The 15,287-nt window shown below is 36.7% G+C and overlaps 2 protein-coding genes across 2 annotated transcripts; both read right to left on the reverse strand.

Annotated features, from left to right (window-relative positions):
- Window positions 1–1,472: 1,472 nt before the first annotated feature.
- On the reverse strand, window positions 1,473–3,124 carry LOC147611098 (acetylajmalan esterase-like). The gene is made up of 4 exons (XM_086785196.1): window positions 2,830–3,124; window positions 2,462–2,680; window positions 2,219–2,376; window positions 1,473–1,709 (listed from the first exon to the last, which is right to left on the reverse strand). Exons 1-4 carry the CDS (start codon window positions 3,071–3,073, stop codon window positions 1,704–1,706), a joined length of 627 nt encoding a protein of 208 aa, XP_086641322.1. The 5' UTR covers window positions 3,074–3,124; the 3' UTR covers window positions 1,473–1,703.
- Window positions 3,125–13,254: 10,130 nt separating this feature from the next.
- LOC147611099 (acetylajmalan esterase 2-like) lies at window positions 13,255–14,939 on the reverse strand. Its single transcript, XM_086785336.1, has 5 exons — window positions 14,696–14,939; window positions 14,330–14,548; window positions 14,087–14,244; window positions 13,686–13,950; window positions 13,255–13,577 (listed from the first exon to the last, which is right to left on the reverse strand). The coding sequence occupies exons 1-5, from the start codon at window positions 14,937–14,939 to the stop codon at window positions 13,303–13,305; spliced, it is 1,161 nt and encodes a 386-aa protein (XP_086641462.1). The 3' UTR covers window positions 13,255–13,302.
- Between the last annotated feature and the right edge of the window lie 348 nt (window positions 14,940–15,287).

Raw genomic sequence — 15,287 nt, forward strand, 5'->3', positions numbered from 1 at the left:
TTTTTTTAATCCCTTCTATTGAACCCACGTGCTACGCTTACATATTTATGAGTGACCCCCCGAGTTTACATTTCAGCAAAAGTGTGGCATGCAAAAAGATGCAAGGCAACGTGAGTTTATTATAGTACTTTTTTTTTCTTACTCACAAGTATTCCTCTTCTAGAATAAAAGACGGACATCTTAGGAGATGTTTCCCAATCTATTCCTTTAATTCTATATTTGATGCACTAATCATTCTCTCATTTTACCACATCATCTAATGCTTTTATGATAGTAGGAACATTCTGCACGTTGGAAATTTCTCCAAATTTAACCTAGAAAAAGTTTTATAATGCCAATACTACTTTATAGCTTCCTCTATGTCCTAACAGGATAACCACTTTGTTTAAATTTGAGTAAATAAATGAATCACTCCAAATGCTTTAGCATCTAACAATAAGTGGGTTTGTGATGTGTCTTGTATACCTCTACACATGATAATCACAAATTGAAAAATGGCTAGTTGATAATGATTCAACAATATTTACACCTATTTCTCCTTCTAATGCACATGTCCAAATTAATGTACACCAATCAAGCACTGGTTGATATTGAGAAACAAAGACCCATGTCTTGTAAGTGCATCCAGAACCTATCCACAAAAGTATTGCTAGAAGAGATATACAACACCAATTAAACACAAGTTGATACTGCCCATGTCTTGTAAATGCATCCAAAACTTATCACCAAAAGTATACCATAGTGAGTGTTATATAGTAAGTGTGGTAACATGAATTAAAAACTATGTACCCATATAAGACATAATTACTAGATAAGTAAAGAACATGTAAAATAGGACCACTTCTAATTTTCATCCCCACCCAAGTGACCTAATGGTCAAAAAAGAGTGACAATGATGAGACATGGACCAAGGAATTGGCATGAGGCAAATACCACAATGATGACTTGACAATGCCACATGAAGAACATTAACATAGTCACTTGGCCATCAAGAATCACCACTAAAAATGTGCAAGAAAATATGTAGCTTCATGAGCTAAGGTCTAATCTTACTCATGTCAGGATCTTCGCAAGAATAGTAGAAGAATACTACTTCAGCAATTTTCTATGATCTTTGATGATACTATATCTTCTGCAATCTATGAATGACATTCATCTTTTGCATTTTGTCTAAGAAAAGAACGCGAGCAAGTGAGAAATGAAAATATATGATCACAAAAGTCTATGTCACTAATTAGATGTAATGCTTAATGAGTCGATCAAAAAATCGATCATCATCTATTCAACATTTTAATGATCACATGCAACATACGGTTGTAAACGTTTGGTGATATCAAAAAGAAACAATCACCATTTAATCAATGTCTACTCATTAAATGGTCTACTCATAATCGTATGCATGAATGTTTGAGATCATAATTCAAGTATAAAGTGCTACATGATGGTAGTGGTGGCTGCTTTACTGTTAGAGATTTCAGCATAAGAGCAAACGCTAAGCCCATTAGGTGGGTCAAGGTAGAAACCCGTATTGAACATTTGTTTGGAGATTTCTGAGTTGAAGTAGTCTGTACAGTGGGTACCATCCCACAGGATATAAGTTCCGGGGTCAGAGCACAGGAATGAACTAATGCTGCATTCATTTGAGTTATCGAAGTCATAAGGAAAATGAGGCCCGGCACCACAACATGCATCAAGAGCACTGGTCAAACCTGTTAAAAGTCCATAGGTTAGCTAATAACATAATTCAATAGCTAGTTAGCCAAAATTGTGATGGTTTCCTTAGCAATATGATAGAAAATTAGAAAGTATATAGCTACCAAATGATGCTAGATTCCTCATAATATGAATGTGAGCACCATAATAGTCTGCAAAGAGGAATGTGCCATTAGTGTATATTCTTCTTAGGCTTTCCACTTCATTGAGCAACAATACACCATGGTTGTAAGCAACAATATTGCAGTCCCGCAAGCACCCATCGTTATTCCTGGTGGCAAGAAGGTTTGGTTCAAGAAATCTAGACAAGCAACCGATAGGTTGGATGTCCAAAATTAAGAAGTGGCTTGCCCCATTGATGTATAAGGTCTGTTGTACAACATGTTTTTAATTAGGTCATGAAAGGTAAACATGGCATTCACTTAAACCAATAATTTCTTTGGACTTCAATAGAGTTTTTAGATTGGACAAGTAGTTCACTAAAGCAAGGAATAAGAAACATTACCTCTACTAGTTGTCTTATCTTTTGAATGACAAAAGGCACAACGGTTGCATTGATAAAACTCGTTGAGTAGGTGCTCGAGTTAAAAGCAGATGTGTAATCATTACCACCGATCCAAATGACATATAATCCATTAGCAAATGAAGCCAGGTTGGGCTTGCCTACACTCAAAATATACAAATTATTTTGAGACAAGTACATACATAGTATATGGATGCACATGCAAAGTATTTTTAAGTTTCCCACGTGTTAGTGTCTCGTGTGCGTGCTCCACTTCTGCTTTAAGGGTAAGGTGCCATAAGAGTTGCTCGTCAAGATAGCCATCATCGCTTGAGTAGATGTGAAGGCTATTAAGTTGGGATCTGTTGAGCGCAGTTGCTCCGACAATGGCATAGTTAACGCCGGTGGTGAAGTTGGCTGTGGTATTGTGGAACGGGTTCAATAGTGGTAGACCCAAGTATGTAGCTGCACACAATAAGCTTCTCTTAGCCAACCCGATCATATATATATATATAGAGAGAGAGAGAGAGAGAGAGAGAGAGAGAAATAGTTGTATTTGTATATATAATAATAATAATAATAAACGTGAATAATTCAAACATCAAAGAACAAACCCAAGTAGTCGATCACCAGGCGGCCATCGCTAAAGCGGCAAGCAGGTCTGCCGGGATAGGTCTCACCGTAAGGCAGCACGGTCGACTTGAAGGCGTCTGAGTGGCCCATGAGGACTGCGTTCCCTGTGTCGGACAAGGAGTCGCCAAACACGAACATTGCAGGGTAGCTGCAAGGGTTTGCGGCAATCACCCCACTAATTGTAATCACTAAAGAGTTTATGAGAAAATATAGCAGCATCTGCATGACTACTTGTGCTCCCGGAGAATTCCAGCTCCAAAGAGACTCGCAATTGTGGGGCTGGTCACTGCTACTTATCCCCCATAGAGAGAGAGAGAGAGAGAGAGGGGGTTCCGTCGCGTGGTCACCGGGACATTGAATGCTCCATGGTTCAATCGCGTTGTATGTACTGCCCATTGAATGACCGGTACGCTATTTTTTTTTTCAGCGTCTCGCTGCGCGGCATTTATCCAGCGCGGAACGGCAGAGCAGAGTTTATCCAGCGTCGCGCAACGGCATTAATAATGGCGCTCATACAGCGACGGAATGTAAAAGGCTGCTAATGATGCCTTCTCGAGCTTCTACCATACACTAGCTGGTCACAAAAGTTGATGTTAGATATTAAAAGATGATCACATTGCTGCAAGAAGTTCGTGGTGAACTCAAATAAATGCTATTAGTGAGCTTCTACCATACAGACATACACACTGTGGTTATAAAAGTTAATTTTAGATATTTTAAGATGATTACATTGATCTAAGAAAGTTTTTGAGCTCATATATGGTCTTATGAGATCTTAAGAGCTTCTACCATACACTATGTGGTCATAAAATCTAATGTTAGATATTATAAGATGATCACATTAACCTAAGTTGTATACATGCAAGCAAAATCATGTTTATGACTACCACCTGAATATAGAAAGAAAGTTTTAAAAAACTCTTATGAGCATAAAGCAACCCTTGTTTCCCCTTTTACTTCTATAAATGATTCCTAGTCATGCAAGAAAAGTCACATTTATGACTATCATCTCAATATGGAAAGAAAGAAACATAGTGGCCAATGTATATTAAGTTTAATGAACTCTTATGAGAATAAAGAAACTCTTGTGTCCGCGTTTACTTCTCTAAATGATTCCTAGTGACATACACTTTCACATAAGAAAATATCTCAAAAATAAATACACTACCCATTTATTATCTTGTAAAAAAGCACTACCCATTTATTATCTTGTAAAAAAGCACTATCCATTTATTATCTCATATGATGAAAAAAGGACTTTCATCGGATCCTATAAGCTCATAAGAGCTTCCAAATGCACATTCACATATGTTACAGCATGTGTGAGCACACACACATTGTCAAAATCGTCTTCCCATCATCTTGTGTATGTGAGATTACCTTGACATGGTCGTATTACTAGAGCCAAGAACTCCATGTATGCTAGTAAGTTGATTGCACCAAGTCACATGACACACATACCATATCAAGATACCATTCATCATCAAAGATACTCCCCTGGATCACTTTACCTATACGAGATTTATGATGTCTATGATAATTGCAACTCATCGCAGTGTTTTGCACATTGAAGTCCTAACATCGCTAAACACAACACTTAACTAATCAAAACGAAGACAATGCTCATAAACCAGAACACTAATAAGAGCATGTCACGATTTTCAATAGAGAATGCAATTACCCTTTTGAAATGATGTATGATTTTTGATTTAAAAAAGAGTTCAATATCATACTGTGTAAATTCCTTTCATAAATTCCCCATCATATTTTGGAGACTTTGATTGAGCTCATTTTTTTTTAAAGTACTATGCAACTAAGTGGCTTATGTGTACACATAAAATGGCCATAATCATGACCATACATACTGGGGATTCTCTATTTATACTTTCTTCTCTTCAAGAAAAAACCATCCCTAGTGGAAATCCTCTATCTTTCTTTTATTTTCTTTAAGCACCATTTATGGGTTTTACCGTGCATTATTAGAAAAGGACATGTGATCAAGAGGCAATAATTTATCATAAACTTTTACTTTTCTAATCTTAAAGGAAAGATAGTAATCTATATACCTTCTTTAATCCTCACTTGATATATCCCATGTCTACACTCCTAGGCAATTCATTCTTTATATAGGAAATTGAATTACCTAGATAATAGCCCATATTTCTTATTCATTCTCTATATAAGAAATTGAATTACCTGGATATTGGCTCATATTTCCTATATAAGAAATTGAATTACCTAGATAAGAAATTAAATTACCTAGATATTAGCCCATATTCTCTATATAGAAAATCGAATTTCCTAGATATTGGCCCATATTTCCTATATAAGAAATTGAATTACCTAGATATTAGCCCATATATGTCTATAGAAGAAATTAAATTACTTGGATATTAGCCCATATTTGTCTATATAGAAAATTGAATTACTTACATATTAGCCCATATCTCACATATATATATATATATATATATATATATATGGAGGATTGAGTAAATGGGAATATGATTTTCTAGTTACATATAAGATATTTATATCTAGATAATGAAGAAATCTCTCAAAATTTCCTATATATATCGTGAAGTTCACTATATAGGGAACCACCAAAAGTTCCTTGGCCTTGAGGATGGGTAGTGTGCTTGCAGCAGCAACACTCTCGTTGGTGGGTGGTGATGTTCTTCTCTTCAAGCTTCTACCATATGTCTTTGGCAACCTCGTCTTAATCAACTCGCCTCATCTACCATGGTTTGATATCGCACAACATCAATGGTACGTGAAGCCGCGGTCAATACACTGGTGGGTACTGGCAACACTAGTATGGTGTGGAGATGATCCATGGTGAACGTTTTCGCTCTTTCTTTCAGCTTCCTCGATCTCTTTTTATTAATCAGCTTGCCAACCAATCTTCTCCATGATGATCTCGTGCAATCCCAGCGTCAAATTTTCCAAGTTCCTGGGTCGAGAAATTCATGTACAGCAGCGAGCGCACGATTGCTATTGCACTCATGCGTCTTGCCACAAGCTGTTGCACTTACCCTCAGGTCTCTCATAAGTTTGGTTGTGGTATCTCAACTGTTTCCAAGATTGTCGAGGACTTTCTTGATGCCTTAACAGAGCACTTCAAACTCTACTCTACTCCTGGTGACATGGCCAATTTAAAAGTTGGCATGCAGAACAAGCAAGCAAGCACGGGTTGCCCAATTGCTGTGGGGTGCACACACATAGCCATTGAACACCTAGCACTCAACCAATTAGTAAGACCAAAAGGGTAGGTACTCCATGGTGTTGCAGGGCATCGCTGATTCAAATATGTGGTTCCTTGATGTTTTTATGGGTTTCCAAAGGCCCACCAATGACAAGAGAGTGTTGTAAAAATTTACCGTCTTTTATCTGGGGTAATCGAACCTCGTCCAATGATCCTTGCTTTATGGAGAGGGGTTATGCCATATAAGGGAATACATTATTGGAGATGGCGGCTATTACCAACTTTCATGGCTGCTCTCCTAATCCCCTCAGGGGGGTGCACTACTAAGAAACCCTATGTATTACGTGTGTTTTAAGGGGTATTAAAAAAACACTTGACCTATATGATTTTTCCAAGAGTAAAATGATCTTTTTTTTTTAATGGACTTATGGTTTTTTTTTTCAAAAATCGATTTTAAAAACCCCTTGTATAAATATATTTCTATAAATATATTTTTATAAATTTATATTAAAATTTTGAATTAAAAATCCCCTTCATTTGAACTCACGTGCTATACTTACATATTTTTAGGTGAACCCCCCAAGCGAATTCCATTCCAATCTCCACTTTTTCCATTACAAGCACGCTATAATTTCAGGCTCTCGTTGACACGTATGGTAGTGAAGCATGCATTTGGATGGTTGAAAGGTCTGTGGCATATCTTACATGTAACTATTCATAATCCACATATCTACAAGCTCCTAATGCTAATTTTTGCATGTTGTATGTTGCACAACATGGAGATGAATGAAAAGCCAATAGATGATGCTCTTCATCAATACCATGAGGTGCACTATTTCACAACAAATGCATACAACGCTATAAACATGGAGACTGTCACCATGTACTTGGATGAAGTCCACAACACAGTATTTGTATGATTTATCATGTGTAAGCATTTCAGAAAAATGAAACAGGATCTCAAAACGCGTCCTTTGTTATCATAGTGCCTATACTCATTTTTGCATTTTTCATGTTATTCTTAGCTTTGTATTTCTCATGCGATTGTTGCCTAGGTTGTTATGATTGTCTCTACATGCAACTTATAATTCCCCACAATTGTTAAAACTTTCTTTTGTGCATGGCATTACAACATCAAAATGTGTGCAACATCACAAAACACTATATTAGGGAGCTTGGAAAATTCCCATTACTTTAGGAATTTTCTTTTCAATATAACTTTTAGTATATCTTTAGCATACTAAATCCAAAGTTGATGGAGAATGTGGATTTAGAACCTACTCTTCATGAGCTTTACGATATATTAGATGAGCTAGTTTTAATAAAAGTTTAAAAGGGTTCATTGTGCCCCATCTTTTTTATCTTACAAAATGGGAACTGGGATTTTTCCAAACTCCCTAATATGGTCTTGCAATGTGATGTTGGCTACTCTCTGTGCAATAGATGCATGTGTAGAAGCTATCATGTTGTTGTCATACAAATGATATATTGGTTTGATCATGTATTGGTTGTAAAAACTTAATTATTAGTTGCTCAAAGTCCCATTGTCTAAGGGTTATTAATGGAATGACCTTTGTTGATTTGTGAGGATAGTGTTTTTGTTGCAAGCTTGCCATATCCATACTCTTGTTATATAAGTTTGAGTAACATCATATGATGAGTAGAATCTGCAGATATCAGTTGAGGTCTGGTCATCTCTTCCATCTTTTAACTAATTAAACTCATCAACCTCCTCCATATATGAGATGCCATAGCTAGAGACGGTAGTTCCAAGCATGGGATTTTCTTATTGTAAAGTAGTTTGGTCTACACGAGGCTCTCTTGGACCTTTCCTTAGTGAGTGTAAGAGAATGCTCTCTCCAGCTGTTCCCAGGATATCTGATTAGCTCTCCAATGGCATACATTCTATCTAGCTTGCTAAATCTGATGGGTTGTAGTGGATGGCCTCAGACAAATGACAAGTGGGATGTCCCAACCTCTTGTGCTACATATATAACTGATTGACTAATCATTCAAGGCGAGGGCTACTAGAGGCCTCATTAAGTAGTTAGCATTTGCAAAAGGAGAGTATCAATGTCAATAAGGTGCTGATCATTTCCAAGCTCCTTTCTCCCTACTAGAAATGATATGTTAGAACCCAGGCTAGCTCAATAAAGATTAATGAGCAGTGTAAGAGAGTGCTCCCTGCAACTGCCTAACTGTTGCTCCTAGGATTTGTTGACAACACTAGGTTGAATATCTTGAATAGCTTGTCTACCTGCTATTTTTATTGTTCTAGTTGCTTTGAGGATGCCCATATTGCCCCAAATGAAAGGATTTTCTACCCTTTCTTCCCTCTAACGAATACAAGTGTCAAATGAGGTCAGGGTGGGCTAGCCTCTCACAAGCTGATTATGTCATAGTCACAAAGCAGCAGCACGCACACCACCCTAGGGAACTAAGCAATGTCGATGGTTGGGTTCCCATCTTCTAGCCCGTTGCTATTGACTTACCATGCTCTTACATATGGGATAATCCACCACTTCAATTTCTCTTTCGAGTTATGCGACAACTCGAGAGTAGCTACAAAGAATTGCCACCTCCAAAAAATTACTAAACATTTAAAAAGAATTATTACATTCTTTTCCCATACCAGTGAAGATAGAGAACAAAAGCAAACAAGGAAGATTATATACCATAAAAATGACTTTCCCTCTGATATCTCGTACTAGGCACATGCACCCAAGATACTTGCTTTACAATATTGTTGTTAAGAGTGTCCCCACCAACGATGTAGCCTAGTTGGTAAGGAAATAGAGTCACAATGTGACTTTATGGGTTCAATCTTGCTCACAGCATGACTGGTGGACGCGCTTGCTATAACACAAACATCCTACTTTAAAGAGTTATCAAAACTATGCAACTCAGACCTTTAAAAAAAGATTATAGTAGGCACCAAGAGATGATAGATGAAGGAAGCCCTTATGATCCATAGAAAGCATACAATTGCACCTTGAATAGTTTGACCCTTCCTTTTCCAAAAAGGTGTCCCTCTGTTCACCCCTCCTTTCTAATGTCTCCAGTAAGATCACAATTGATATTACACTATTATGTTTAGACTTAGATGTGTGATTTTCCGTGGACAACCTTGGATTAGGATACTTGGGTTAAACCAACTTAAGGGGATTGATATATGGCAAAGAAATTGTGATGTTCTTAGATTAAGGTCATTGTGTGCCAAGAGTCTATGAGTTTTTCCTTCGTTGATGGGGTTCTGGAGCTCCATATAATGAAAGAAAGAGTCCACCATGCTTAATGAGTTTAGGATATTCTCTATGTTAAACCCTAGAGTACACCATGAAACATTTTTTCTCTAAGTAGATCCTTGACGTAACAATACTTGATTCTCTTATGTATAGTGGTCAGGGGTGATAGGCAATATTGAGGCGGCTTCCTCAAAGCCTTTCTTATTCGATGAATATGATAGTTATGAGTTTAAACCTTGACTTTTAGTCAATTGAGGAAGCCCTAATTAACATGTGATTATTGACCATTTAGCCACCACCTTTACTGTTAAAATATATATTAAAAAAAGTGTTAATATTTTTAGCACCTATAAATAGTTCTTGGACTTTGATACTAGGCCTTCTAATATGTCAATAATTACTAGATAATTATGATTGGCTTATCAAGATTTTAGTGTAGAAACTCAATTAATCACCAAGCTTTCTAACTTGAAGTCCCAAGTATCATCAAACTTTTTTATACGAAAACTAGAATTAAGCTAGCATGAAGCTTCTTGTAAGAAAATTAGCATTAAGTTTCATCAATATTATTATAATAAAATTAGCATCAAGCTCAATTATGCAACAAGAATAACAACTATGATCTCAACTATCATCATGAGATAAGCATCTTTAAAGAAGATATCTTAACATGTCATACATGAGACCATGCATCTCTGAAGAGAAATCAATAAGAAGGATTATTTAATGTAAGAGCAAGGTCAAAAGCTTAGTCATAACATGAATCTTATGAGAGGCATTCACTCTGATTTTTTCATTATCAACTAGCATTCTACTCAACGCCTTGAATCATCATTCTAATAAAGAATCCTTCTTCTCAAGCTCCACTAGATATGAAAAGATATTTACTCGTTCACATTAATTAGCATTCTATTTCATGCCTTTAATCGTCATTCCAATGAAAAAGATAAGCATGCATTCCAATCCATGCTATTCAAGCAAGCATTCATTTTTCACATTAAGTAACTAGACATGTAAATCTTTCTAAATAAATACTAACCTTGCTTTCAACTTATGTCATTAAGCAAGCTACTAAGCATGAAACATTTTCTATTTAAGAAAGTAAGCTTGCATCTACACATACTATCAAGAAACCTTGAATCATTCTACTTAATGAAGAGAAAAATGAAGTTCACTCCAACTAGTGTTTAATCTTGTATCAAATATTCTTTAGGTAAAAATTGCATAAATGGTAGAAAGAACTAATCCATTACTCTCTAATACTTAGGGGTAAAATTTCTTTAATCATCAAATACATGCTTTATAATTCTCGAATATTAATCTAATATCAAATATGAATGCCCAACTTCAAATAGAGTTACACAACCTTCAAGATAAATGCCTAACATTATCCTAACACCAAATATGAATGCCCAACTTTATAAAGAGTGAGCCAACATTCAATATGAATGCCCACCAACATTAGCGAATATCAAAACATGAATACCCAACTTCAAATAGAGTGATCCAACCTTCAATATGAATGCCCAACATTAAATATAAATGCCCGAATTCATAAATAGTGAGCCAACATTCAATATGAATGCCCAATGTTGGCCTAACATCAAATATGAATGTCTAAATTCAAAAAGAGTGAACCAACATTTAATATGAATGCCCAACATTGGCCTTACATCAAATATGACTGCCAAACTTCATAAGGAGTGAGCCAACATTCAATATGAATGCCCAACATTGGCCTAAATTATATTCAATATGAATGCCCAACTTGAAATAGAGTGAGCCAACCTTGAATGCCCAACATTAACCTAACATTAAATATGAATGCCCAACTTCATAAAGTGTGAGCCAACCATCAATATGAATGTCCAACATTAGCCTATTATCAAATATGAATGCCCAACATTAGCCTATTATCAATATGAATGTCCAACATTAGCCTATTATCAAGGCATAAATGAGTCATGTGGGCACATGTGAAAAAACATCAATCTGAGGAGTATCTTTTTGGTGTTTAATATTTTTTGCTCCCTCTTTTTTGTGTAAAAGGACTAGAGGCAAGGAGGCTTAGTGAGAAATATAAATAAAAAGGAGAAAAGGTTATTAGGAAAAAAGGAAAGGAGGATAGTTAAAATTTTAGTGTGTATGTTAGGAGGTGGGTTAGTTTAGAAAAGTTAGATTTCTTTAGTTAGAAAAACAAGCAAAGTTATTTTAGAGATAGGGAGTTTTGAATTTTTAAGAGAGCTAGCGGATTTTAAAGAAGAGAGTGGGAAATATAGTGAGAATTTAAAGAAGGGAATTTTGATGGAGGTAGGTTGGGAGGGATATTGTAAGAGGGCACAATATCCTTGGCCTCAAAAGGGCATTCATTGGTATTCAATGGACAAGAACACGACTTTACATTCTTGAGAAGTTCACTATATGTAAACTCTCTATATCACGTGCGTTTAAAGCCTAATTAAAAAACCCCTTAACTATACATTTTTCATGAATAAAACACACCCTTTTTTTATTCAATATGTAAATACTCCCTTTAAATGGTACCCTTTTGTATGTAAAAATGTGTTATTTTTTTTTAATCCCTTCTATTGAACCCACGTGCTACGCTTACATATTTATGAGTGACCCCCCGAGTTTACATTTCAGCAAAAGTGTGGCATGCAAAAAGATGCAAGGCAACGTGAGTTTATTATAGTACTTTTTTTTTCTTACTCACAAGTATTCCTCTTCTAGAATAAAAGACGGACATCTTAGGAGATGTTTCCCAATCTATTCCTTTAATTCTATATTTGATGCACTAATCATTCTCTCATTTTACCACATCATCTAATGCTTTTATGATAGTAGGAACATTCTGCACGTTGGAAATTTCTCCAAATTTAACCTAGAAAAAGTTTTATAATGCCAATACTACTTTATAGCTTCCTCTATGTCCTAACAGGATAACCACTTTGTTTAAATTTGAGTAAATAAATGAATCACTCCAAATGCTTTAGCATCTAACAATAAGTGGGTTTGTGATGTGTCTTGTATACCTCTACACATGATAATCACAAATTGAAAAATGGCTAGTTGATAATGATTCAACAATATTTACACCTATTTCTCCTTCTAATGCACATGTCCAAATTAATGTACACCAATCAAGCACTGGTTGATATTGAGAAACAAAGACCCATGTCTTGTAAGTGCATCCAGAACCTATCCACAAAAGTATTGCTAGAAGAGATATACAACACCAATTAAACACAAGTTGATACTGCCCATGTCTTGTAAATGCATCCAAAACTTATCACCAAAAGTATACCATAGTGAGTGTTATATAGTAAGTGTGGTAACATGAATTAAAAACTATGTACCCATATAAGACATAATTACTAGATAAGTAAAGAACATGTAAAATAGGACCACTTCTAATTTTCATCCCCACCCAAGTGACCTAATGGTCAAAAAAGAGTGACAATGATGAGACATGGACCAAGGAATTGGCATGAGGCAAATACCACAATGATGACTTGACAATGCCACATGAAGAACATTAACATAGTCACTTGGCCGTCAAGAATCACCACTAAAAATGTGCAAGAAAATATGTAGCTTCATGAGCTAAGGTCTAATCTTACTCATGTCAGGATCTTCGCAAGAATAGTAGAAGAATACTACTTCAGCAATTTTCTATGATCTTTGATGATACTATATCTTCTGCAATCTATGAATGACATTCATCTTTTGCATTTTGTCTAAGAAAAGAACGCGAGCAAGTGAGAAATGAAAATATATGATCACAAAAGTCTATGTCACTAATTAGATGTAATGCTTAATGAGTCGATCAAAAAATCGATCATCATCTATTCAACATTTTAATGATCACATGCAACATACGGTTGTAAACGTTTGGTGATATCAAAAAGAAACAATCACCATTTAATCAATGTCTACTCATTAAATGGTCTACTCATAATCGTATGCATGAATGTTTGAGATCATAATTCAAGTATAAAGTGCTACATGATGGTAGTGGTGGCTGCTTTACTGTTAGAGATTTCAGCATAAGAGCAAACGCTAAGCCCATTAGGTGGGTCAAGGTAGAAACCCGTATTGAACATTTGTTTGGAGATTTCTGAGTTGAAGTAGTCTGTACAGTGGGTACCATCCCACAGGATATAAGTTCCGGGGTCAGAGCACAGGAATGAACTAATGCTGCATTCATTTGAGTTATCGAAGTCATAAGGAAAATGAGGCCCGGCACCACAACATGCATCAAGAGCACTGGTCAAACCTGTTAAAAGTCCATAGGTTAGCTAATAACATAATTCAATAGCTAGTTAGCCAAAATCGTGATGGTTTCCTTAGCAATATGATAGAAAATTAGAAAGTATATAGCTACCAAATGATGCTAGATTCCTCATAATATGAATGTGAGCACCATAATAGTCTGCAAAGAGGAATGTGCCATTAGTGTATATTCTTCTTAGGCTTTCCACTTCATTGAGCAACAATACACCATGGTTGTAAGCAACAATATTGTAGTCGCGCAAGAACCCATCGTTATTCCTGGTGGCAAGAAGGTTTGGTTCAAGAAATCTAGACAAGCAACCGATAGGTTGGATGTCCAAAATTAAGAAGTGGCTTGCCCCATTGATGTATAAGGTCTGTTGTACAACATGTTTTTAATTAGGTCATGAAAGGTAAACATGGCATTCACTTAAACCAATAATTTCTTTGGACTTCAATAGAGTTTTTAGATTGGACAAGTAGTTCACTAAAGCAAGGAATAAGAAACATTACCTCTACTAGTTGTCTTATCTTTTGAATGACAAAAGGCACAACGGTTGCATTGATAAAACTCGTTGAGTAGGTGCTCGAGTTAAAAGCAGATGTGTAATCATTACCACCGATCCAAATGACATATAATCCATTAGCAAATGAAGCCAGGTTGGGCTTGCCTACACTCAAAATATACAAATTATTTTGAGACAAGTACATACATAGTATATGGATGCACATGCAAAGTATTTTTAAGTTTCCCACGTGTTAGTGTCTCGTGTGCGTGCTCCACTTCTGCTTTAAGGGTAAGGTGCCATAAGAGTTGCTCGTCAAGATAGCCATCATCGCTTGAGTAGATGTGAAGGCTATTAAGTTGGGATCTGTTGAGCGCAGTTGCTCCGACAATGGCATAGTTAACGCCGGTGGTGAAGTTGGCTGTGGTATTGTGGAACGGGTTCAATAGTGGTAGACCCAAGTATGTAGCTGCACACAATAAGCTTCTCTTAGCCAACCCGATCATATATATATATATATATATAGAGAGAGAGAGAGAGAGAGAGAAATAGTTGTATTTGTATATATAATAATAATAATAATAAACGTGAATAATTCAAACATCAAAGAACAAACCCAAGCAGTCGATCACCAGGCGGCCATCGCTAAAGCGGCAAGCAGGTCTGCCGGGATAGGTCTCACCGTAAGGCAGCACGGTCGACTTGAAGGCGTCTGAGTGGCCCATGAGGACTGCGTTCCCTGTGTCGGACAAGGAGTCGCCAAACACGAACATTGCAGGGTAGCTGCAAGGGTTTGCGGCAATCACCCCACTAATTGTAATCACTAAAGAGTTTATGAGAAAATATAGCAGCATCTGCATGACTACTTGTGCTCCCGGAGAATTCCAGCTCCAAAGAGACTCGCAATTGTGGGGCTGGTCACTGCTACTTATCCCCCATAGAGAGAGAGAGAGAGAGAGAGAGGGGGTTCCGTCGCGTGGTCACCGGGACATTGAATGCTCCATGGTTCAATCGCGTTGTATGTACTGCCCATTGAATGACCGGTACGCTATTTTTTTTTTTCAGCGTCTCGCTGCGCGGCATTTATCCAGCGCGGAACGGCAGAGCAGAGTTTATCCAGCGTCGCGCAACGGCATTAATAATGGCGCTCATACAGCGACGGAATGTAAAAGGCTGCTAATGATGCCTTCTCGAGCTTCTACCATACA

This window comes from Cibotium barometz, chromosome 48, assembly GCF_041138505.1.
Source record: "Cibotium barometz isolate CiBa-2024 chromosome 48, ASM4113850v1, whole genome shotgun sequence".
Taxonomy (NCBI): domain Eukaryota; kingdom Viridiplantae; phylum Streptophyta; class Polypodiopsida; order Cyatheales; family Cibotiaceae; genus Cibotium; species Cibotium barometz.

Bases quoted from the DNA above. Each gene is read 5' to 3' on its own strand.
- LOC147611098 (XM_086785196.1), bottom strand. From the start codon at position 3,073: ATGCAGATGCTGCTATATTTTCTCATAAACTCTTTAGTGATTACAATT. The intron at 2,681-2,829 runs GTTTGTTCTTTG...TATTGTGTGCAG, and splicing joins CCTGGTGATCGACTACTTGG to CTACATACTTGGGTCTACCA. The intron at 2,377-2,461 runs GTGGGAAACTTA...TTTTGAGTGTAG, and splicing joins CGCACACGAGACACTAACAC to GCAAGCCCAACCTGGCTTCA.
- LOC147611099 (XM_086785336.1), bottom strand. From the start codon at position 14,939: ATGCAGATGCTGCTATATTTTCTCATAAACTCTTTAGTGATTACAATT. The intron at 14,245-14,329 runs GTGGGAAACTTA...TTTTGAGTGTAG, and splicing joins CGCACACGAGACACTAACAC to GCAAGCCCAACCTGGCTTCA. The intron at 13,578-13,685 runs GTAGCTATATAC...GACTTTTAACAG, and splicing joins GAGGAATCTAGCATCATTTG to GTTTGACCAGTGCTCTTGAT.